The sequence below is a fragment of the Crinia signifera genome, chromosome 9 (assembly GCF_055691185.1).
Source record: "Crinia signifera chromosome 9, ASM5569118v1, whole genome shotgun sequence".
NCBI classification, from domain to species: domain Eukaryota; kingdom Metazoa; phylum Chordata; class Amphibia; order Anura; family Myobatrachidae; genus Crinia; species Crinia signifera.
The window spans coordinates 10,200,899-10,227,397 of record NC_139225.1 but is presented as its reverse complement, the minus strand read 5'-3'; the positions used below and the strand labels follow the sequence as shown (position 1 = coordinate 10,227,397).

Genomic DNA, 26,499 nt, shown 5'->3' with positions numbered 1-26,499 from the left:
CGCATGCAATATAGTGGCATACAATTCATGCGATGCGATTTTTCATTGTAAAGACCCGAGTTTTAATTGTATAGTCAGCCATGGGTGATTTCATACCCCCCACTATCCAACTACGCATGGAGCTGATTTTATATAGTGTGGCGAGCGCAGCGAGCCACCGAGCCCGAAGCGTGGCGAGCGCAGCGGATACCTTCACAGGTAAACGCGTCCCTTCGCGGACTTCACAGGTGTCCGCGTCGCCACGGACACCTGTGAAGTCCGCGAGGGGACGCGTATAACTGTGAAGGTATCCGCGTCCCCTCGCGGGGCTCGCTGCGCTCGCCACGCTTCGGGCTCGGTGGCTCGCTGCGCTCGCCACACTATTCTATTCTCACCTCCACGCCGACGTGGATAGTAGGGCATGAAAAGGTCGGAGGACGCGTACCGACGCCCCTCGCGGGCTCGCTGCGCTCGCCACGCTTCGGGTTGGCGTGGATCGTGGGGTGGCGTTACAAATTTGGGGGGACATTTAAGGGTTAATTGTGCCTATTTGGGCTCTGTAGCCCATTTAACATTGATTCCTATGGCCAAATCGCGGCCATTGAAGCATTGAATGTAAAATCGCGGTCAGCACAAAATTTAACATTGAACCCTATGGGAAATCGCGGTGATCGCGGGCATCGCGTCGCGGCCGTTAATGTACTGCCTGCGATCACCACGACGGGCGCCCTTCTAGGTAAAGAGTAACAACATAAGTACCAAAATTGTTCAAAACTCCACATAAAAAAATGGCTTCCACATGCAATAAAAAAGACAAAAATACTTCCTTGTAAACAAAAAGTCACTGTACCGTCAAAGAACAGGGAAACTTGGATGTAGTGATCCAGACCTTTTCTAGGCACTTTCTTTCTATATCCAAAACAGTCTCAAGGATAAGATGTCATCCCCGGGTAATCCTATGAGTATTCAGTTATAGTCTGAAGTAACCTTTAAAGGTGCCCACACACTAGAACGATTTTTTGACCGATTGTCCGATTTTCGATAAATCGGCCTATATATCGTTTGATATTTACCGATAATCGGTCAAAAATTGGCCGATATCGGTCCGATGCGCGCTCCCGTGGATCTTTAGCTGAATCTTCTGATCTTGCGTGCTGCACAAAAGATCAGAAGATTTAACAAAATATCCATAGGAACGCACACGGGATCTTAAGAAAAATCTTTGGTAAAGATGTGCGCTTGCCTGAAATCTTTGGTCCAGGGCGGACAAAAGATTTGAAGGCTAATTTATGCGCATATCTTACGATCGCAGATCTTTCTAGTGTGTGGGCACCTTAAGTCTGAATCGTATAGAAGATTGAAAGAAAATTGAAACTGGAAACTGAACCGGTCTAAACTGAAATCGGAATGCGCCATTTATATAAAGAGATGTAACAAACAGGTCATACACTGTAACCAAAGGTTGATCTCTATGGACGCACTATTATGTAACTATGTATGCTGATTTGTTTTACTTCGTCCATACAAAATAAAATCACCGTTCCCTAAACAATTAATACAAATAGAGAAATGAGGTCCTATGTCCGGACTAATGTATACTTGTACAGGATGCGTGGACACAACTGTAGCTACTGAATTTAATAAGGTCTTTGGTGATAGTGTAGCAAGAACACTCAAATAGTGTTCCATCTAGGAACTGGGCAGGGCAAGGCGGTGCTGCATGGGGGCAGCATAAAGGGGACAGACCAGGCCTGCCGTTGTGGGCGGACCCAGGTCACCGCCCTTACCAAATGGGGTGGGCTCGGTCACCAAATGAAGCGGGCCCGGTCACCAAAGGGGGCAGGTCGGCCCCACCGACATAACAAAAGGGGACGGATCCGTGCGCCCTTGCGGGAACAGGCAGCAGGCTGTTCTAGCAGGGTGCTGCTAGAGGGGTAGGGCGCATTTTGCCCTTTAAAAAATCAGGCAGGGCGCGGCGCCCCGCTAAAACAGCCTAGTGTGAACACTACTCAAAGGCCTTTACCACAAAGGCGGATTAGGAGCCTGTGCACATTATACCAAATATTTCTATATTTACAGAGTGTGTAATTGGCCTATTTTCTGTCCTGCTATCTTAGATTGCGGCGATGGCTCCGACTTCTTCTCACCCCTTCCTGACGAAGACAGCGTTGTGTTCAGCAAGCTCACGTATCTGGGCTGTGCCTCTGTAAATGCTCCTCGCAGTGAAGTAGAAGCTCTCCGAATGATCTCTATACTGCGGGGACAGTGTCAGAATTCCTTAGATGTGACCCTTTCTGTACCCAATGTATCTGAAGGAACTGTCCGGTAAGTCTTATTTGTGCCTCAAGTAAACCTGATCGGGCGTACACACGGTTTGATTTTGTCTATTTTTCTATTCGATTTTGCTTATAAGTGATATGCAAAACGAATCGATATCGAATGGTAGGCGGCATCAAAATATAATAGAAAAATAGATTATGAAAGCAACACTATATAGTACAGATCTGTATTGTATAGTCTAAATCACAGGTTCTCAAACTCGGTCCTCAGGACCCCACACGGTGCATGTTTTGCCAGTCTCCTCACAGAATTACAACTGAAATAATTAGCTCCACCTGTGGATCTTTTCAAATCTATCAATGAGTAATGAGTACACCTGCTGGGTGACCTGGAGAACGTGAACTGTGTGGGGGTCCTGAGGACCGAGTTTGAGAACAGCTGGTCTAAATTGAATGTGTACACGGCGGCGCCGTGTGATGCGATCCCTATTTGTTCATGATTGAATAGAAAGTACATCGCACCGCGTGTACACCCCTTAAGGTAAATAAATGTCTGCAGGCGCTAACCTGTTTTCATTTGTTTGTGTTTATATTTGAACAGACTTCTTGACCCACAAACTCACACCGAGATAGCGAAATATCCAATATACAAGATTCTTTTCTGTGTCCGAGGACACGATGGGACGGCAGAAAGCGACTGCTTCGCGTTTACCGAGAGTCATTACAACGCTGAGATCTTCAGGATACACGTCTTCCGCTGTGAGATCCAGGAGGCGGTAAGATGCAGATAATGCTTTGTGCGGTTTGTTTTCTTCCCATACAGTTATGCGATCTGCGATGTCCCATCGCAAGTGATCGCATCAAGTGATGCCCGGTGCAGCACCCGATGTCGCATGCCATCTGCGATGGACATCGGGTGCTGGAAGATGGGTGGCATGGTGGCTGTGTCGTGGGGAACGGAGCGGTGGAGCTTTCAGGAGCCGGGACTCAGCAGCGGCAAGAGATAACTTTGAAACACTGAACAGCCCCCTGATTGGCTGTGGCCGCTGAGAGAGAGCTCTCTCAACCAATCAGCGGCCACACATTCAGGCTCATACAATCAGAGGGCCGTCCAGTGTTTCAAAGTCATCTGCTGCCGCGGCTGTGACCCGCCGCCTGAAAGCTCCACTGCTCCGCTCCCGCTCCTCCAACGCAGACAGCTCCGGTCCCCGCTTCGGTCCCCAAACGCCGATTGCATTCGAGCAATCACATGTGGTTAAAAACCAAATGCGATTGCTCATGCAATTCGATAAATATTATGTGCAGCAGATAATATCTATCGATGCGACATTCGACGGCGTGCCTGCGCATCGCGTCGAATGTGCCCTTAAAAATGCATGCAAACATTCGATTTGTCGGCCAGTTGTGGCCGAAATCAAATGATTGCGTGCAATATCTCTCATATGATTGGGCAGCATAAGAACTACGTGGCCTTTTGGGGGGTAAATTCAACTGAAAGCAGTGTTGTTTAACTTCAATAGCTATTCAATTGGCTGGCTGTGCCGTAAATCCACAATGTAAGGATTTCTGCTGGTGTCCTCATGTGGTGTGGACAGAAATCCCAGCAAGCCCAGCACCTGCCAGTTTTCCATGTGTAGTATTCAATAACTCATGGCAATCATCCCCCCGTGCTGAACAAAATTGCGTACAATTGAATTCCCCACTAGTATTTTTACATTTACATCACTGCTAGCATTGTACTAGTTCTTTATCCTTTATTAATCCTGCAACATTTAAAATGTGAAAGTGTAAATACTATTCGAAGACACTGCATGTACTCTCTGTGGTAACGGCACTTCTTTTCCCGCTGTGTATTATTTGAATAAGTGTCTCTCACACACTCTATCAGCCAAATTAAATCGCCTCTTAGTTTGGCAGTTGTGCCGTATGCCAGACAAACTCCAAAGTTTTTCTTTTTAAAGTGGCAATCCTGTACAAGGCAAAACCATGCCATGTACATGAATGCCTCTTTAAGAAAACCTCAGAGTTCAGCCGTCATCCTGCACAGCCGCCACACTCTGAATCTGTTTATTTGTATGTATGTATTGTGTGTGTGTGTGTGTGTGTTTTGTTATTAGTTTGTTTCTTTTTTTTATTATCTCACACTTGTTTGTAAGTATAAACTATTTGGTGTCCGCATGCATACATTTCTTTGTAGCAACCGTATGTTAGTTACCATTATCCGTGTATCTCCTCATTAGGTGAGCCGGATATTGTACAGTTTTGCAACAGCTTTTCGGCGCTCATTGAAACAGACATCTCTCACTGCTTCCATCCCACCTCAAACCCCTGATAGTGACATTTTCACCTTTTCTGTGTCACTGGAAATAAAGGAGGATGACGGGAAGGGCTATTTCAGGTGGGTGCTTGCTAAATAGTAGACCGTGTTATAATTGTGTGTGTTCCTATCTAGCACAACTCCAGCTTGTCAAACCTGTATTCCGTTAAGGCTACACTTCTATGTATGAAAATAATGTGGTGTATCCAATGCGGTATTGAATACTGCCCAATGAGTCCATTTAAAAATGAGAACTTCTTGCTCTATTTTACCCCATTGAACTGTACTCTATTGTCCCTGTGCACTGTGTTAGGAGAGCTTTACCTTTTTCTGCCTCTGCCGTATAACCTTGAGTTTTGTTTACCGCCACATTTAGTATCTTCTGTATACAGGAATAAATCTATATTGGGGCTCTACAATCTTTAATAAAGGAAATGGGAGCGCTATGTGACAATTAATAAATTAACATGTGCTTTTTGCCTGTTGAAAAAAAGGTGGGTAAAAACTTTATAAGTAGCAATATTGAAAAAGGTTTACATTCTATTGTGAGTGATTATTGTTGGTGGCGGGATTGTAATGACGGTGGCGGTACTTCTCGGAGTATACTGTGACAGCTGCCTACACTTTTCCTACTATACCTTGTTTTGTAGTTCTGTGGGGCGCTGTCAGCTTGGTGTTACTCTTTCCCGGCCGCTCCGTGTTTTCGTGTTCCGTCCTGTTCAGACCGGAAGTTCGGGTAGCGTCTTCCGGGTATGGTATTGGCGCTCCCGGCTTGTGGTCATCTAACGACCAACACGTTTCGAGTGGTACTCTTTTTCAAGGATGGTTTGGCCAATCTTTATGGTAGCCCCAGCCTAGGCTTGCAGTCATTGGCGCTACCGGCTTGCGGTCATCTAGCAACCAACGCGTTTCGAGTGGTACTCTTTTTCAAGGATGGTTTGGCCCCTAGGCTGGAGGCTACCATAAAGATTGGCCAAACCATCCTTGAAAAAGAGTACCACTCAAAACGCGTTGGTAGCTAGATGACCGCAAGCCGGGAGCGCCGATACCATACCCAGAAGACGCTACCCGAACTTCCGGTCTGAATGGGACGGAACGCGCAAACACGGAGCGGCCGGGAAAGAGTAACACCAAGCTGACAGCCCAAATAATATAGAGCAGCTTAGAAATTAGCGCAAGTGCACATACCAAAACCTATGCTCTACAATCTTTATTGCTTATACTAATATGAAGATCTTTGTTCTAGCGCCGTTTCTAAGGATAAGGACAAGCAGTGTTTTCGGCTACGCCAGGGCGTGGAGAAGAAGATTGTAATATATGTCCAGCAGACATCGAACAAAGAACTTACTATTGAGAGGTAATGTATCACTGTACAGAGTGTGCTTTCAGATTTGTGTTCCTTACAAAGAAAATGTGTTATACGGACACTAAGGTTCTATCCTCGTTAGCACACAAGGAGTTATTGATGAACATGTGATAGTGACTCCAATCTGTTTGGATAACATGGAAATTTCCAATAGAAGTGCAGTCACCTGAGACATGTACCGTGTTTCCCCGATAATAAGACACTGTCTTATTTTTTTTCAACCAACAAAAAACACCAGAGGTCTTATTTTAATACGGTACACATTGGCAGCAAATGTCAAAAAACATGCTCCTTTTAAACATGCCCCAGTCCGCCATCTTTGACATGCCCCAAACCCCCTTGATATGGTAAACATGCCCCTGTCCTCCTTTTAAACATGCCCCTGTCCTCCTTGTAAACATGCCCCCAGTGCTCCTTGTAAACATGCCCCAGTGCTCCTTGTAAACATGCCCGCAGTTAAAAAGAGGGAACTTACCGTAGCCTCCTTTACACACCTCTCCTCCTCTCTGTCGCATCAACGCCATCGCTCCGTGCTCTGCTGCAGCCGCGTGATGTGCGCGGCAACGTCACGCCGCTCCTGCAATGCATCCCTGGGACTGGGAGCAAAGTGGCATCTGTAGAAGCCGGAGGTCTCTAAATACCTCAGAGGTGAATGAGGATCACCTGGAGGTTAGCGGGGTCTAGTATTTATTGTTTGCAATCCACTGGATTGAAATTTGAATCTGCCTTATTTTCGGGGGAGGTCTTATTTTAGACACATGTCCAAAATCTGGGGGAGGTCTTATTTTCGGGGGAGGTCTTATTATCGGGGAAACACGGTAGTAGCGAGTATTCATAATTGACTTTATCCGCAAAACCTCCTCACCATTTCTTATCCATGAAGACATGGGTGGGTGGAAGAGAGGGAGTGCGTTGACACCCGATTTCTTGAAGTCGTTCAGCAGATTTTTTTTCTTTTGAATGTGAAACTATATTGAGTCTATAACAACAAATATTTAAATATTAAAGTTGTTGGGATTTATATTAACTGAAATACATTAGTGATTCTTGACTAACAAAATTATCTAAAATGCATTTCTATATTTATATATATATAAATCTAGATATGCCTTGTTTAACCCTTTAAGTGCTAACGTGAGAGATGTTCAAAATATCAGCTAAAAATACCAGCGTCGCTCACATTGTTATAGAAATTCAAATAAAAAATGTGTAAAAATAAAATTCTGGCTGAAACTTAATGGGATGAGAGGTTCAAAAAGTGAGAGATTTGGTGAGAAATCTCCAGGTTTTTTTTTTTTTTAAAGCGGCAATCATTTACACTGCAAAATCAAATTGGTATTGCAGTGTAAAATGATTGCCGCTTTTAAAAATACTGGAGATTTCTTACCAAATCTCTCACTTTCTGAATCTCTCACCCTATTAAATATCACCCTATATACTAAGGTAAACATTACAGGTCATTATGATGAATAAAAATGTTTGCTTGTCAATCTTCACATCAATTTTGACAAATTCACTTGGCACTGAAAGGGGTACAATTAATTCTCTGCTTGGCAGGCTCCTGTATCAAAGACTTTCTGTTCCTGAGCTGATCACCGTGTAGGGTGCATGCACCCGGCAAACCAAATGTTCGCCGTGGGTACACGCACCCTGCGTCTGCACAGGCGCAAAACATCAGTCCTCCGTGCGAATGTATGGAGGACCGAACGGATCTGAATAAGGTCCTTACTCAACAATCTTGTTGATTTTCACTCCATTTTTAGTGTTCCCCCTAGGAATTTTTTGGGGCAGGGCTGTATGGGATGGGGGCGGACCGGGCCCGCCGACGTCATCGTTGTAGGCGTGCCCGGACCGCCGCGTCATCGTTGTAGGCGTGCCCGGGCCGCCGCGTCATCGTTGTAGGCATGCCCGGGCCGCCGCGTCATCAAAGGAGGCGTGCCCGGGCCGCCGCGTCATCAAAGGAGGCGCTCCCGGGCCGCCGCGTCATCAAAGGAGGCGTGCCCGGGCTGCCGCGTCTTCAAAGGAGGCGTGCCCGGGCCGCCGCGTCTTCAAAGGAGGCGTGCCCGGGCTGCCGCGTCTTCAAAGGAACTCCTTTAGAAATCGGGCAGGGCGCAGCGCCCCGCTAAAACAGCCTAGCGGGAACACTCCATTTTTGCTCTATGCAGTAGATTCATGTACACCGGCTTGGCCAATAACGCTTTATTTCCAGTTGTGTAAATTAGCACATAGACAACAATTGTTTCAGCTGTTTGAGCAATTCCTTCCGCTTAACCTTTTAACAGAGATGCTCTGAGATTACAGAATAAGATTTGAGCAATGCATTTCACGTTCCTGTTTTATAAACAGAGTCTGAAAATGACTCCTTAAGGTTCTATTTCTATTTTTTCTCTGCATTATAAAATAGAAAATTCTTGACCAATCTTCCCCTATAAGAGGGTCAAGATGGCGGAAACCTCATTGAGTGCCATCCTTTAGGAGACCAAGAAGATTCCTTGTGAAGAAAACCTCTCTGTGGCCAGTAGTGAAGTCAGATGACTAAATTTAAGGTCCATACACAGTGGCCGACTTTGAGCTGAAAGCGGATCAGTTTTGTCTTTTGAGCGCCTTTCAGCTCAAAAGCCGCCCAGTGGGCAAGTGATGAGCGGTGAGCACTGATGCACGCTCAAAAAAATAATCACTGTCCACCACTGCTCATCTGCTGCTATTACCAGCAGGGGAGCGATATGGTGGACGGCTTTCCATAGCCATGAGAAGTAATCCACCCAGTGGCGTAACTATCCTCCCGCAGCCCCCGCGGTGGCGGGGAGGCGCTGAGGGTATGTGGGCGCTGGGGGGGCTGCGGGACGATAGTTACTCACTGGCTGCCTTCTGCCGCCGGTGGTTTTAGGGTCCCAGCTCTCCCGAGTCCCGGCAGCCGCAGCGCTTCTAATACAAAAAGGTGACACTTGGAAAATGGCTGCCCCCATATCGCAGACAGTTTTTCGTCTGCAGTATGGGGGCAGCCATTTTCCAAGTGTCACTTTTTCCATTAGCAGCAGTAACGTGAGAGCCGCCCGGGACCCGGCGCAGACAGATGCGGCCACGCCGGCCAGAGGTAACACACACATACACACAAACACATCACACATACATACATACAAACACAACCCCCCCGCCGTACCCCGGCTCCCCTCCGCTCCGTTTTTTTTACCGGGGGCGCCTCCTGCATTGTCGGCAGGGGGGGCGCAGAAAATCTAGTTACGCCGTTGAATCCACCCTCCCAGGAAATCGCTCAGTGTGTATGGACCTTTAATCAGATATTCAAACCTAACTCCCCCTCACTCCCCATAGCCTAACCTTATGCCTCGCCAATTCTTAAGCCTAACCCTGCCCTCTGTTATTGCAAAGCCTCCTCACATACTTACGTTCGAGTTGCCGCCGGTCATGTCGATGGTGTCAGCATATCATGGAAAAAATGGCTGTATTTACAAAAGGACTTTAAAGTTACTTTGGTTGGTCAGCATTGGAGACTACTATGCAATGTGTAGTACACGCAACAATGTTCTCTGATTTGTTGTATATGTTATGTGTTTAGTTCTTCACTGTGTTTAGTCCATGTCTTTGCATTTCAAAGCGTGTTTCCTTTATATAATATGTGATGACCTGGTTGAGAGGTGTTGTCTTTACTACTAGACGGTTTGCATTACTTGTAGGTTCTGTTTGCATTGGTTTCCTCCTACTGGCAGGGTAATTGGCTTTTGACAAATTCCATGTGTGTCAATGCGACAGGTAACATGGATTGTAAGCTCCGCTAGGGCAGGGACAGCCTTGAAAGGCCGATATATTCTGTATCTGGATAATTGGGTGACAGTCAGTAGGTGAACAAGGTGAAAATGTCAACATGACGATTGTTGACTTATATATGGTTGACACATAATTTTGGTGGGTTTTCGCATTATTTGAGTTACTGTCCTAGTGGACATCTATTGGGAATAGTAACCTGTGGTGAGCGAAGCGAGTCACTATGCCCGAAGCATGGCAACCCTGCGATGGTAGATGGTTGTATTGATGGTAGTCACATGACCAGAAATAAACCAGATTTGGTTGACAAAGTTTTTTTTTACCTGTTAACGGACCTTTTCCTCTCTCGACTTATTGACTGTCGCCCATAGCAATTGTCAATCCATTGACCTACGCCCGTTGATATTCTCTGTAATTGCTACATAATAATAAAATACATTACAGATTTTTTTATTATTATATTTTTACCTTCCCTTTGCAGGTGTTTTGGGCTTCTCCTGAGTCCAGGCAGAGATGTACAGAACAGCGACATGCATCTTTTGGAACTGGTAAGACTCCTCCTTTTAAACTTTTCTGTGGTCGGCGGGGGGGGGGGAACTTACCTGGTGCCCCGATGGTTCCATGGCGGCCTTCAGGATAATCTTCAGGGCATAGTGCTCGGGCGCGCAATGTACCTCTGGGACCGAAGATGCCGCTGAAGAGGATCCTGGAGACTGACGTGAAAAATGGGGACGAGGTGAGTATATTTTGAAATATCAAAAAATATGAAAACCAAAGACCCGAAATATTCTGAAAAACCACGGTTTTGGTAATACACTGATAAGGGAGACCCGACCTGTACAACAATGCGTTGACATTTGCGGTTTTATATTTGTTCTGCTTTCTCCCCAGTTGTATGCATTTTACTTTTATGTATGCAACATGGAATTATATATTCATTATTGTTGATTTATATTTGATCCATTTCTGCTCTAACACTTGTTCTCTTCAGGAGTCCATGGGTAAAAGCTCAGATGGTAAATCTTATATCATTACCGGAAGCTGGAACACAAAGTCCCCGCATTTCCAGGCCGTTAATGAAGAAACTCCGAAAGGTAACGAACTATCATTAAATAAAAATGAAAGTTCAAAAAACATCATTAAATATAAAACACCCAGCAAATAATAGCTAATGTCCTCTGTAGCGATCAGTTTACGTTCTGTCCTCTGTTATTTTTCCCTATTCTGCGACCTTGCGTCTTATACGGACGTGTTCTGATCTGTCTTCGCAGACAAGGTTCTCTTTATGACCACAGCGGTAGATCTGGTGATCACAGAGGTGCAGGAGCCGGTGCGATTCCTCTTAGAAACCAGGGTCCGCGTCTGCTCTGCCAGTGAACGTCTCTACTGGCCGTTTAGCAAAAGGAGCTCTACAGAGAACTTCTTCCTCAAGCTAAAACAGGTAAAGCCGGCACAATGCTTGTGGAAAATCCTCCTCGATGAGTATTAGGACCTAAATGTACATATGGTATTTTTTTTTTTTTGACTAATCGTGTGATCCAATACTTTTTGGACTCTGGGAAGGGCGGTGTTCTGCACTGTTGGTGATTGATCATGTAGTTAATCTTTATAAACTGTATCTCTTCATTAGTCAAATGCTTAAAACTAATACACCGTCCTGTCCAGAAATATTGGGACGTTGACACAAATCTCATATTTGGGGCTCTATACACCACCACAAAGGATTTGAAATAAACTAGCTTTAATTTGAGGGTATTTACATCCAAATCGGGTAAACGGTGTAGGAATTACAAAGGTTTCTATATGTCCCTCCCACTTTTTAACCCCTTGGGTGGTATGCCCGGAAATTTTCCGGGCTCAGCTGCGCTGCCGCAGCGGGCTGTCCCGGAAAATTTCTGGGCATACGACTTTACATTAGGTGCGGAGCACCACTGGCGCACTACCTTTAGGGGTCCCCCCCGTCGCCCCCTCCTGTCACCTCTAACCCCCTCCGCTCCGGCGATCGTACTCATTTCGCTCCTGCCGCCAGCCGCCATTCACTGTGACGTAGGCGGCAGGCTCAGGGATGGTCGGCGCAGCTCAGGGGGATTAGGGAGAGTTCAGGCACCCGAGTCCTCCCGAGCCGCCGCAAAACATCCCCGAGCCTGCTGCCTGTGTGATGACTGACAGGCGGCAGGGGGAAGCGGCGGCAGGGGAGCTCCGGCGTAGTAACGGTGAGGGGGGGGGAGGGGGGGAGCGGCGGCTTCCTAGATTCTGTGGTGGGTTTTGCTGGGGCAGGACAAACCTGCCCTAGTAGGTTTGTCCTGCCCCAGCAAAACCCACCACTCAAGGGGTTAAATATTCAGAACCTGCGGAGACCATGCTCCCCCACAGCACCGGCTCCCCCAAGCCACCGCTTGGACTGCAGTGCCATTGTTACGCCATTGCCCTTAATTTGCATTCACAAGTGTATTAATACTTTGGCATAAGTATTAAGATAAAAACCCGATAGAATACAAAAAATAAACCTCATAAATGTACTAGAACTACTACATTGCTCAGTCCTAACAGCTGCAGTGATAAAGATTTCCCTCGGTCTATAAAATCCTACCCAATATCGGAATAGCTGCCCTACCCCTCAGCTGTAGAGTTTACCCGACATGAGCAAATGTAATGTACTTTGTGGGATTTCAGTGACGTTGAGAGAATCAAAGGGTAGAGGGGAGAGAATCCGTACCTATCCAAAATGAAATCACTGCAGGAATCACACGCAGGCCAGTAAAATGCACATGAGCCGGTCAGTACGAAGCATTGGGTGCCGGCTGGGTGCATCCCATCATTCAGCCCCACCCCCTCATGACTCAATCCGCGACTGCAGCATTAATGTATGAGGACACATCTGTATTACGCATAGCTGTGTATGGGGTGGATCGTTTTGTGCAGGTTACGTATAATAAGATGATGGAGAAATATATTGGAGATGGGGGCCCTCAAGGTACTCCCTTACAACTATTTGACATTAAATGTTTGACAGGAGCATGAGAGAAACAGAATGAATTTACATCCTTGCTGTGCTAAGAAGGGAAACCACTGTTGTTGCCTATTACAGAGTGAGCGGAAGGAGAGGAAGAGCAGCTGCGACACCTTTTATGAAGTCATCTGCTTAGAAAGTGAAACCGAGAGGGAGCGAAGGAAAACTACTGCCAGCCCATCACTCCGCCTTTCACAGTGCGGCCCACACGGATCCAGCATACCCTCTCCCCCAGAGGATGATGAAGAAGAAGGTACGGTAGTGATCTCTTACCACTGTGGTGCATTGATCCGATGGTTAGGTGTACGGGTTAATGGAGAAGATATATGTAACACTGGTGCAAAGTAATGGAGTGTGTGGTTGTGTCTACTGTCACTTATTGTGTGTGTCCTGCTTCCGTATCTCGTACAGTTTAGCCATCAACATTTCCTTAAACAGAAAGTGTTTTAGGATTAGTGCAGTCAGGCTTCCACTGGAGAAGGTTACAGTCCAGCAAACCGATCCTCCAGGCTTGTCAGGCCATTCCTGGCAGCACAGATGGAGAAGCTCCGAGCTGGTCCTGGCGATAGAATCTCCATCATGGTGCGCCGCTCCGCTTGCCTGCTCCAGCTCACGGGATTTGGCGATTCCCTGAGCTGAATGAGAGGCACTGCAGGAAGAAACAGGCGTCATTCTCCGGACTTTTTAGAAAAAGGTTTTAGTATCAAATCATAAAAGTTAGTCAGCATAGATGTCAACGGTTTCGGGGACTGCGCCCCTTCATCTGGACAACTGACAAAAAAACCAAGTGCAGCAAATGCAAAAACGTTCCTATAGCTTGTGTTTTTAGTTTTTTGAAGTGGCAATCATGTACTTGGCCGGGTTGTGCCTTGTAAATAAATGTTTGCTTTTGAACAAGGTAAATATTTTGAATGAGAGAGCGTACCACAGGACCTTATATAATGAGATGGGTTGTTTGGTGAAGTCGCAATGTACTCTGAGGGCACATCTGTAATCACACACATCCGGCCGCAGAGCTAGATGTTGTCCTATACAAACATACCCTTCACTTGGAAATCAGCAAGACAACAGGCGGTATTCAATTAGGCTGATTCGCCATGTTTTTATGGCGATTTTGTGCTGTAAGGCGAATTTCTGACTAAAATGGTGAATCACCCTATTCAATGACCAGATGGCGAATACATTTCAAGGTTTTTTTCGCCATGATTCACCAAGTAGCAATCGCTATCTTTTTATGGTGAAGTGGAATGTGAACTTTTAAAATAAAGTGTTTTTGTTTTTTACAATTGGTGTCAAAAAATCTGGAATTTTATTCTGAGGAGGGGCATGCTATTTTTATTCATGTGCTGTAAGCACATGAATATATATTTAATTTAAAATTTTTTTTTTTTTTTTTTTTTTTACACAGACCAGCCAGCAGGGGGCCGGAGCAGAGCCGCTCATTACATATTCATATATTCACTGCACCCGATCATTACATATGCATGATCGGGTGTAGTGAATATACCCGGTCCCCTGCTGGCACCCCCGGGGGGCAGCCTGTGCTGCCTGGCTCCCGGGAAGCCCACCTCCCCCCCACAAACGTTCTGGGGCAGGCAGGGAGACTTCCATCTCCCTGCCTGCCACCGTCCTCAGGCTCCCTGCGGCGTCCGCTGCAGGAGCTCTAATTCGCCAGTCAGGGGCAGCGAGCCCCTGACTCGTTGAATACTGGAGCCGGCGAGGCTCTGGAACGCAGCAAGCAGTGGCGAATGTGCAGCGAATCCTAAACAGGATTCGCTGCACGTCGCCAGTATTCACATTGAATACCGCCCAACAACTTTCTAAAATAGGAACAATAGTTGGTTCTAAATGTAATTTTGGCAGAAAGATCTAAAGCTCTCAGAATGCATAACCGACAATGCAAACCTGTAAAATACATAGGGGCAGATGTATTAAGCCTTAACAAGAGATAAATGCAAGTGTGTTAAAGAGAGATAAACGTCCAGCCAATCAGCTCCTTACTGACTATTTTCAAACACAGCCTGTAACATGACAGTTAGCAGGTGATTGGTTGGATGTTTATCTCTCCTTATCACCCTTGCATTTATCTCTTGTTAAGGCTTAATACATCTGCCCCTGTGTTTGATAATATGGAAATAGTCAAACCACAAAAATATCAACAAAAAATATTCATTCTAAAACCACATAAAGTAAACTACGATTTTACTATATACGTATACACAGTGGAGTGACATTCTTCTGACCACCAGCTAATAGCCGGTGTGCAGCATGGACAGTAGCTGGATGGGCTGGAAGTAACTCCGGTACAAGTACTGGTAGGTTGGCACAGGTATGTGGAGCTATGTTGACTGCAGTGCATCCCACAGCTGCTGGATGGCGCGTGGCCAGAGAGGGAACATGATGATTGAAGTGGTTCCTAAGATGCTCCATTGGGTTCAAGTCCAGGGAATTAGAGGGCCAGGAAATTACTTGGAAGTGTCGGTCGTGCTCATCCAAACATGGTTGGACATATCTAGCCATGTGACCTGTCGCATTTTCTTGCTTGCAAATCCCATCTGTGGAAATTGGCTCTAAATTGCACACCCTCAGTAATGAAAGGTGCCATCTGCTGAGAATAAAATGGGTTACACAGAGAGAGAGGGTGCAAATGCACTATGCTATCATTACATTATAATATAATATATAATAAGAGGTTGTTGGTATATCATTGGCCAGTGATATTGGCCTGCCCACCAATCGTCCAGGTCACCTCTTGTCGTGCAGGTCACTAACACTCTGGGGTCACCACCTGGGACGCAGGGAACCCCGAAACGCGATCCAGCTAAGGACCCCCCCAGGGCATCACAATAAAGAATAGGGGTAGTAAAGTGGTGAAATTATAAGTATGGAGGGCCCTACTATATGTTTGAAGGTAGAGAGTATGTGAAATAAAGAGTGCATACATAAATAATAGACATACAGGATATAAAAAGTGACTGTGTTTTTAAGTTGTGATGCCCTGAGACAGTCCAGCCAGACCAGGCCGGGGCCCCCACGCCCAGATGCCAACCCCAAATCCCATCTGTCCCAGGAAAGACATTCAGCGTGTATGGGTGTAAGTGATCTGCAAGGATTGGTTTATAACCAAATCAGCCGAGCTTGCCTTCCAGATGGATGATTGGAATCGAGAATCCCGACTGGCAGAATCCCCACTGCCGGTACTCCGTCAGAGGGATGATCGCATAGAAGCACTTTGTGGGCTTAATGGCTCACTGCGCTTGCTGTAGGTTCTCCCTCTATGGGGGGGGGGGGGTGTGGACCCACACGAGGGAGAGTAGCCCCTGTAAGTCAGGATCCTGACTGTTGGGCATTTAACAGTTGGGATTTTGATGTTGGCGTAATGACCGTCTTGACTGTCGGGAGGTCATCCGGCACCCAATGTTGCCACCAGCTTCTGTTCTACCAGCAATGGTTGCAGGGTGTTTGTTCTCTGATGTTTCTCGTATGACGCACCAACATCCATCCATTAGATGTAGCAGGAAACCCGACCCATGGTAGAAGACCACTCCTTAAAATCGGCAGAAGACCACTCCTTAAAATCGGCAGAAGACCACTCCTTAAAATCGGCAGAAGACCACTCCTCCAATCAGCAGAAGACCACTCCTTAAAATCAGCAGAAGACCACTCCTTAAAATCAGCAGAAGACCACTCCCGATGCAGCTTTGCAAATTAAAGTCTTTTCTGCGTATGCACTTTTTTAGCATAGGTGCAGTGACCATCTGTTTTGCTATACAGCAAGGTTCACCGAACTGTTTTAGGCAAATGTCTGGTAGCCCCCAGGTTTATTTGATGATGAGCTGCGCCACTGTAGCTTTTTGAGAGGCCCTCATGAACCTGGGTACCATCAGTGGTACTTGGTGCTCTGTGATTTCCACGTTGGCTATTCCCAATGTAGCCATCTGTCCGCTGCGCCACAGCGGCACGCGGACCGTTCCCAAACTGCGTGGTTTCAGAAATACTGCCCCACTTTACTGAAGGATAAAAATCAGTTGAAAGATGCAAATGTGATCTAGACATATCACAAAATGAGCCGGAAGCAGCGTGCGATATCAGGAGAAGCCATTGCTAACGGCTTCTCCTGAAATCCACCCAAACGCGGTTTTGTTACTGGTGGACTTAACATCTCTGTGCAAAATATCCAACTAGGAGCGCCGATATCTGTGTGAACAATTTGCAAAACATCAGCTAAAAATGCCAGCATCGCTCGCATTTGTTATATAATTTCAAATAAAAAAATGTTGTGTAAAAAAAAAAAAAAAAAAGATTATATTTCCTATATAAGGTGACATTACAGGCCATTATGATGATTTAAAAATGTTCCTGCTTGCCAAGCTTCACACCAATTTAGACAAATGAACTTGGCACTCAAAGGGTTAATCAGCGAGCGTATCATTCTAGGACGCGGATGAGGAAGCGGCGATTTATTAATGAAGCGGATTGCAGCAGCTACACAAATATTATCAGTCATTTGGATAAAACATAATGGAAGCACAATCCATCATCTTACACGGGAAATATGCAATATGCTTAATAATTATAATAAACTCAGAGCTTTTCCCCATTATCGCTGTGCACACGCAGCCAGTGTGAATGCACCGTAACAGCTGACTGAGATGTATTGATCTTTATAGATGAGAGAGAGAGTTCATGTAGTTTATTATACAATACATCTAAATACCTACTGAACTGAATACGATTTGAGCATGTATGATTTCCAGAATTCAATTCATTTCGAAGGGAAATCAAACATTTGGTACTTGTTTCCTAGCACGGCGCCAACTATTTTAATTGTATCCATCGGGTCGGAAAAAATCGGGTCGATTGCATCGCATGCAACCAAATCGCATGCGAAGCGACCGACCCGATTTTTACATTGGACCCAATGTTAAATGCCCCCCAGACCCCAATTTTCATTGTATACCCACCCTGATGGGTCAAATGCCCCCCCCGCATTGTTAACGCCACCCCACGATGAACGCCAATCCGAAGCATGGTGAGCGCAGCGGTACGCGTCCTCCGACCTTTTCATACCCCCACTATCCACGTCGGCGTGGAGTTGATTTTATAAAGTGTGGCGAGTGGGCGCGCATGACTTCACAGGTATTACGCGGGGCTCGCTGTGCTCGCCACGCTTCGGGCTCGCACTCTGTAAAATCAACTCCACGCCGACGTGGATAGTGGGTGTATGAAAAGGTCGTAGGACGCGTACCGCCGCCCCTCGCGGGCTCGCTGCGCTCGCCACGCTTCGGGTTGGCGTTCATCGTGGGGTGCGTTAACAATTGGGGGGCACTTCACATACAAATTGGCCATCAGGGTGGGTATACAATCAAAAATCGGGTATGGTGGGCCATTTAACATTGTTCCCTATGTAAAATCGGGTCCATCGTATTGTATGCCATTATAATGGCATACAATGGACCCGATTTTACATAGGAATTTAACATTGAGTACAATGCATGGACCCGATTTTACAATTGTCGAGAAAGGTGAAAAAAAAGCCAGAAATCGGGTCGGTCGGGTCCCATCGCATACCTTAACTTAAGGTATGCGATGGGACCCGATGGGCGCCGTGCTAGGAAACAAGTACCAAACATTTTTACGGTGTGTTCGTCTCTCGCTCTGCTTTTCAGAAGCATGAAAGACATGGGATATAAAGAGATCCCAGCAAAATATGAGCACATGACAAGTTCTAGTGAAATAAAATTAGTCACCAGGCGTTCTGTGCCAGGGTTCATGTAGATTTCAGGGTAATGATATTTCTTACAAACTGAGATAAACTGGGATCTGATCCAATGTGACTATGTTACAGCTTTGTGGCTCACACATCCTGATTGTGCGTTAACACCCATAACTGGAACCTGATCCAAAAGTCGACATGCCAGTTACTGGTCTGTTTTCCCACTGTCACATGTTGCATTTATTATTCGTTAGGCAGGAATTAAACACAAGTAACACTGGTACCATGATGGAAAGTTGGGGCTGTCCCCTCTGCCAACTCTTCCCATCCAGCATATCCCTCTGTCCTTCTGTCCCAATAGAATATATAACCCACAAAAATAAAATCCAAATAAAGATTTTTAACCCCACAGGTTACCGCATGCCACATGAGGAGAGAGGGCCCTGCTCGTTAGAGCTTACAGTCTAATGGGGGAGGGGCAGACAGGCTGAGGTGACACAGCAGGGATAGAAGTGAGCATAAACAGAGGGTTAGGATGAGAACCCGTCCGATTTAATGAAGTGCAATTCTGATAGGGAGAGGTAGAGAATTCCAGAGATAAGGAACACAACGGCCAAAATCCTGGAGGCGAGAATGGGAGGCGGCGTGCATTTGTGGAGTGGAGAGGGCGAGTGGGAGTGTAAAGAGAGGCAAGGCAGAGGTGCCGATTTTATGTTTTTGCTGGTGGGTGCTCAAGCCTGTTGAAAGGCTCAACAGCAAATACAGTGGCCCGGCATTGGGACTCTGGAGTTACGGGCACGTGGGTGCTCATTAATTCCTGTGGGTGCTCGGGCCCGTGAGCACCCACAGAATCGGCACCTATGAGGCAAGGTCAGATATGTAGGTGGGAGAGGATTGGGTGATGGCTTTGTAAGTGAGTGTAAGAGCTTGAATTGTATTCTGACGGGAAAAGGGAGGCAGTGCAGGGCTCGTAATAGAGGGGAGGTGGACGTAGTACATTTGGAGAGGAAGATGAGCCGGGCAGCAGCATTGAGGATAGATTGGAGTGGAGAGAGGAACGGAGGAGATTACAGTAGTCCAATCTGGATTGGGTTTTCTAAGTGATGGGGAAAAACACAGGCGTGCCAAGGCATTTTTGAGGTGGTCTCAGCCGAACTTGTCGCAGATCTGTGGAAGCCTCAGATCTACTCACATTTGCACAGATAATAAAGTCCTTTCAATGGTTCGGGAATTGCGTGTGGATTTGTGAATGATTAGCTATTAAGCGAGGGGCATTTTCTCCCCGCAGTCACTTTAGGGACTCATGCTGAATTAGCCCCTTAAGCAGCTGCCGCTTTTTTTGCTTTTCGTATGGGTCCGATGCCACCAAGTGAGCACAGAGCTTTCACACTGACGTGTATCTGGTCTGTTTTTTTTCACTAGCTTTTTTTTTTTTTTTTTTTAATAAATAAGAAGTAGAAACGGATTGGTTTCTAAGGGCAACATCCCATCTTAATAAATTGACCCCTACATGTACCTATTGTAAAGCACAACAAAATATACACACCACAGATAAAATAATCTGCGCATCAAAGACTTGTAACGCAAGCCAGCGCCACCTAGCAGCGGGGGTAACAGTTGTTCAGGTTTCAGACTTGTCAGGCAGTGACGCTGATCCGGCTGTCAGACCACGGTGGTTGCTAGGCAACAAGACGACTCGGGCTGATGATGCGGTAACATGAGACTTTGGGCAGGACCCTGGCCACTTTTGCAATAAAGCAGTTTGTGAAAATTCATCGCTGCTGGATATTCCTCAGTCAACAAAAGTGGAAACTTTTAGGAACAACTACTACTACTCTGCCACAAAGCGGAAGACCGCGTTCAATCACAGAATGGGGGTCAATGACTGCTAAGGCGCACGGTGCATAAAAGTGACTAATGTTTGAATGCACCCCATATTGTACAGAAATCAAAGAGGCGGCGAGGGGGGTTTGTGCGGCAAGGATGACTTATTTTCGGCGTCCAACCCCCCTCACTGTATTGAGTTTTTTGCTGGGCTCTGACGGCGACGATCCCCCTTAAACAGTGAGGTTCACCGCAAGTGCAGCGAGACCACTGCATTTTCTGACAAGCGCCGCCGTTTTGTCGGCCGCACTCGCCGTTTCCACCTCGCTGTTTCTTTACTCAAAAAGGCGAGTGAAGGGGAGGGCGTTGAATCCTCTGACGGCGAGCTATCGGCACTGCTCACCGACGGCATCGAATACACCCCACGTCTTGTCTGCACTTTTTTAAACGAAGCAGATTTATTTGTAATTGATCTGTCAACTAGTTTATATGTCTGCGCATATTTTATGTAAAATCTATTGAATAATTTGCCCATCTGTGGTTTTATCGTGATGTTAATTAATGAGAAATGTTTTTAATGTGTTTTAGATAACGATGAGCCTCTTCTGAGCGGGTCTGGCGATGTGTCCAAAGAATGTGCAGAGAAAATCCTTGAAACTTGGGGAGATCTGTTGTCAAAATGGTAAGAGGAAAAATGTTGTCTCAATGGGACAGTCTACTTTACACACTCTAATTGGGAATATGTGATGTATGTAACAACTCCGCCTACTGCCTGACTACCCAGCAAAACAGAGACGCGTCCTCCATACACCTTTGCTGCAGTCACGCCGAACCACCCCACTTGGCACACCGGGTCAAGTGAGCAACTTCTCGAGTCCAGCATCTTTTTTTTTTTTTTTTTTTTTTTTTTACAGAAACGTTGTCTTCATCACAACACGATGTGACTAGGGCACACAAGGAGACTATGCTGATTAGTTTGATATTTGATATGTGTGCGATGGAGTCTCGGATTCTGTGTTCACAAAGCGCCACAAAGCAGGAGACGCAACTTTTTCAAATATAATTCCTTTTCTGCTCTGTATACAGCCTTTGTCACACACAAGTTTGGGTATATTTAATTAGTGTCGTTCTTTTGTTGTCATGGATCCGACACTACCTATTCAATGCAGCGTTAAATGTCAGATTTGGCTGCTGATTAATGCTCAACCAGCCGTCGGTGGGAGCTGGGACAGCGCCTCTGGCAAGTCTGAATGAGATGGTCAGATTTTGGCCCCGTTTCTGACAAAAGCAGGTGGATTGGCAGCTGTTCTGCCAATCCACCTGGTTTCCAACAGGTGGGAACATTCCGACCTGTCAGAAAAAAGCACATAGAATTGAATAGGTCGGAACCCCTTCCTTCTTTTTCGACAAGACGGCAGTTCTGACAGGAATTGAATATACCTGTACACTAGGGTGACCAACTCATCCCTTTAATTCGGGACACATATTAATTACACAGGTTCTGTGGCAGTTTAAAACCAGGTGAAAGCCAGCCACAGAACCTGTGTAATTAATATGTGTCCCGAATTAAAGGGATGAGTTGGTCACCCTACTGTACACCAGTGTCATATATATCAAAATGATCAGCACAGTCTGCTTCTGGGTCCTAGTCACATGCTTTTACGCATTTCGGTAAAAAAATAATAAAAAAAAACGGCATCCCATACTGCAAGACATATTGAGGTTGCATGCAGACACATCTGTATGTGGTTCAGGATAAGGCTGAACAATTATACTGTCCAGATCTTGTAGCGATTTAGTATTGCAGATAGATAACACGTATAACATTTCCTCTATAATTTCTGAATCTTGATCACCACTGTGGGAGGATATTCAATTGACTCTGATCAATTTTCATGCTATACAAAAGGGGTTTATCCCAAGTTTTGCCCGATGTCTAGCTTTGAACACATAGGTTCTGGGATATGCATTTTCATGAACAAACTGCGCTACTGATGCTGGTTTTCAGCAATGGGGATAATTGAATATGCCGGTAGAGGGGGGGGGGGGGGGGTGTAAATGACCCTTGCTAAATTCCCACGGCTTATTAAATATCACATTATGCTTTTATTTAATGACAAAACACTTTGATGTGGTCAGTATCTTATTTAAGCACATTTTTAATAATCTTTCTGTTAATTTTTGGATAAATAATCGTATTTGTAGACAATCACCCCGTCGTGGAATAATTTGGAAATGGCATGAACTTTGAACGTTTTGAGTCGGATGATTCTAAGAACGACCACCCATAATTCTCTGATTGGTTGACCCTTTGGTTGATTTCACTTGTTTGTTTTAAACCCAAATAAATATCAGCTCAAAAACTATTTGTAACATGCAATACCACCAAAATGAAGCATCTGTAGCAGTTTTAGGGCTGTGCGCCTACAAAGATGGCGCATGTTTATCCTGCTTATTATCTACATGCCACTGTTCCTTCCCCCTCATAGCAATAATTCAGCTCAAATCAGATTGTGGGACAATGGAAAGAGGCTGAAACGGGTATAAAATGTCCTCCGCATGAGTTAACCAAACACTTTTGTTTAGGAAACAAGATTTCCATTATGGCATGGATGTGATAAGGGGCGAGAGTTAAAGAACAAATTACATTTACAACAAACTATGAGGATGGAGGATATGAGATTAGGGATTAATGGGAGGTAGATGTTGCCCGTTTCAGTCTTGCATTGAATTCCAGTGTTCTTTAATACTTCTGGCCTCGCAATTGCACTTTATTTTACATTTCCGCTTAATTACATGATATAGGTGAAGAATTCGAATTTCTGTGGTAATTTTTTTTTAGTTAATAAAAACAAGAATTTAAGGGTTTATTTTTTTAGATTGTGAGGGGTATCCAATTACATAGAAACATAGAATTTGACGGTAGATAAGAACCACTTGGCCCATCTAGTCTGCCCCTTTTTTTTAAACATGTTACCTCAAACCATATCTGATCCTTATTTTTTTGTAAGGATATCAATATGCCTATCCCAAGCATGTTTAAATTGTTCTACTGTATTTTCCGCTACCACCTCTGATGGTAGGCTATTCCACTTATCTACTACTCTTTCTGTGAAGTAATTCTTCCTCAGATTTCCCCCATAATATTCCTCCCTCTAGTTCATTTTTACCATCTGAAAACTAACCTATTTTTGGGTAAAGTATAGGTATATTCAAAGGGTGCCAGATGACTGCCCAACAGTGGGATCCCAGCAGATGGGGCTAGTTTCCCTCGTGGGGGTCCACAACCCCCATAGAGGTAGTATAGAGCCTGTGACGAGCCTGCAGGGGGCTTTTTTGTGCTTGCCTCCTTTCTTGGGGGGGGGTGAAAAATGTCTAGAAAACAGGCGAAAATGCACCCAGTTTCACCCTGGAAAGTGAAGAAAACAAGTGGATCGGCTGCTAATTCGCCGATCCACGTGTTTTCCAACACTGCTGAAAATGGAGAAAAGTCATGTTTTTCCGCCTAGGGGAAAAATTGGTAGTAATTGAATGTACACATTGGTTGGCTTTGAAAGGCAAGTTGCTTTACTCCATTAAGACCTCTTTACATTGGGTGAGGGGAGCCTTCCATGGACTGATAGCTATGTGGCCGGTAGACCGAAGGTGGTAGGTTGACATGTTCTAAGGCCGTCATGGGATTAGGTTGACAGGGTCATTATGTCGACACATGAATTAGGTTGACATGGGCTAGGTTGACAGTCAAAAAGGTCGACATGGTTTTTTTTTTGTTTTTTTTTTAGCAGATGTGCCGACAGGCGGCATTTCATGCTCTACCATCCACTTGGGCCTAGTGGGAGAATAAAATGGTGTGCCCGAAGCATGGCCAGTGCAGCGGTGCACTTTTTTTAGTGTCCATGTCGACTGTGTCGATATTCAGGACAAAAAGTGAAACCACCATGTCGGCCTTGTGACTGGTCAACGTAATCCATGTCTACCTCCCTCTTGTCGACCCTATGACACATACACCTATTATCATAATGTTATGTATTTCCAGGTTACAAATATGTCTCTGGAGCTGGACTTGGGCACAATTGCCAAGATCACATGCACTTGAAATTCCACCGCGAGGTGTTCTTCCCCCGGTTGTTTTTACTATTACCATCTTCTGTATCCTTGGGTGTCAGATCACTGTGTATCCGTTCTATGGAACAATATGGCGGTTTATGTGGCACTCCATCCATAATGTTGGGAAAGGGTATTTTGGGTAGATGTTTTTGGAGAATTTATGGGATTTTAGAATGCACCGTGGCAATCTGTGCATGCCTCTTAAATTGCTCACAAACCTTTTTAGTATGACCCAGGGGAAGTTGGGCCAGGTTGGACTAACTAAACCAGGGGTCCCAGTGGATTGGATGTAAGGATGGCAAATCCTAGTCGTCAAGGTGGTACTGATATGTGGTTTATTAAAATAAAATTTTCTCCATTTTTATGAGGACCTGTTATTATTTTCAGGCACTTGAATCTGAAAGTGCGCCCCAAGCAGCTCTCCACCCTGGTGAGGAGTGGGGTCCCTGAGGCCTTAAGGGGAGAGGTGTGGCAACTGCTGGCTGGATGGGATAACAGCGACCAGCTGGTGGAGAAATACCGACTGCTCATCACTAAGGTAAGTCCAAACGTTCTATCAATCACTAGAATCTCAACTGCCGCTTGATGTTTCTTACACTTTTATCTTGTCAATGACCTGCTTCATTTAACATGTGATATCATTTATTATACCTACAGATTTAAAAAATAGACAAGTCTCTCGTTTTTTTATTACCCTAAATTGAAAACTTCAGATACATGTAAAGAAAAGCAAAATTTGCTGGCCACAATAGCGGTTTAAGGCCTAGTTGAAGTAATGCGTCATTAGAGGCACCTACGTTTTATCAGTAAGCAGCTATAATATTTTGGTGCCCTGTAATGTTTCTGAAAGTTATTTATGGGATTTTTTTTTTTTTGTGAGTTAAGTTTTTGCATACATAAAAATATTATAGGTCTTACCTATAGGGTAAAATCGGCTTCTGATAAAAAATGTCAGATTATCGGGGCCGTGACTTTGCCAAGCATGGGGTAGGCAGCAGACTTTCTGAGCTCCCTACATATATCTTGTATGCCGGACTCTGGGGACTGTGCTGCTCATTCCTGGTGGTGAGAGCCTCTTGTGTCCACCCTGAACCCTCCCTGGTTTCCTGCGGTGCCTGCGACTGACCATTTGGTGAAGACAACGGGTGTAGCCTGGTCCACATCCGGTACCACCATCCACTCGGTCCCCGGGCGGCGTTCTCAGCGACCTACTCTCGACTCACCCTAAACCCCCTCCGGTGTGACCGCAGTGGTTGACGGTGCCCGGACACTACACTCCAGAGGTGCCGCAGTCGGAAAGGACGTTCGTGGCTTCCACAGAGACACGGGCACCATCTTCCCCACAGCCAGGGACTGATACCTCAAGCCCCACATGCACCTGTATGGTACCCTGCAAGATTTTTTTGTGGGGTGAAGAAGGATATCGGTCCATCAATGTATTCATGAAAGTAGATGGTGCCGTTGTTACACGGCGAGGGAGTGTTACCCATTTCTGATGCTTCATCTTCACACTCCTGTGCCTCCGCATACCGAGGAGCACTTATCTAGTAACAGTCTGTGCTGAATGTAGTGTCTCCTTTGCTACTGGCAAATACAGCTTGGAAAAGGAACTGTGCCTGTGCTTCCTATAAGCCTGGGTGGCACACGATCATTAGCGGTGCCCACTGCTCACTGGTAAGCCCTGGCGGTGTGCTAGCTGCTGCCATCTTGCCACTAGTTTTGATTCGGAGAGTCATTTAAACATGAATGATGTCTTGCTTTCTGCGACAAATACTTCTGGCAGTTGATATCTCTTCCCAGAGGCTCTTGGCTAGACTTGGAGATGTGAAAGTTGATCCTTTGAGCCCTACAAATGTGGTATGCAAGCAGTCTACGCCAGCACAACTTCTGGATTTATCCTGCCAAAAAGCATTGTCTCCTACTACAATGATAACATAATACTTATTAATATTAAGGACTGTTCCAAGATTTGCTCCACTTTTTTTAAGTTTACTTAAAAACAAGATTACTGCACTCCACTCCACACTCCACTCCATTTGTAGAAGGAAAAGGAGAAAAAAAAAAAAAAACACCCGCATTCTATTTTTCTATGAATTTTATTTTATTTGATCTGTGACAGCA

General features: G+C 45.5%; 1 protein-coding gene across 1 annotated transcript in view; it reads left to right on the top strand.

Annotated features, from left to right (window-relative positions):
- Positions 1 to 26,499, top strand: part of RABGAP1 (RAB GTPase activating protein 1) — a 131,743-nt gene that overhangs the window by 8,720 nt on the left and 96,524 nt on the right. Inside the window, exons 4-13 of the mRNA XM_083161022.1 lie at positions 2,097 to 2,304; positions 2,860 to 3,034; positions 4,499 to 4,656; positions 5,822 to 5,932; positions 10,203 to 10,269; positions 10,713 to 10,815; positions 10,993 to 11,162; positions 12,810 to 12,984; positions 20,860 to 20,953; positions 24,766 to 24,916. Of these exons, the coding sequence (XP_083017148.1) occupies positions 2,097 to 2,304; positions 2,860 to 3,034; positions 4,499 to 4,656; positions 5,822 to 5,932; positions 10,203 to 10,269; positions 10,713 to 10,815; positions 10,993 to 11,162; positions 12,810 to 12,984; positions 20,860 to 20,953; positions 24,766 to 24,916 (1,412 nt within the window). The remainder of the gene's footprint in view (positions 1 to 2,096; positions 2,305 to 2,859; positions 3,035 to 4,498; positions 4,657 to 5,821; positions 5,933 to 10,202; positions 10,270 to 10,712; positions 10,816 to 10,992; positions 11,163 to 12,809; positions 12,985 to 20,859; positions 20,954 to 24,765; positions 24,917 to 26,499) is intronic.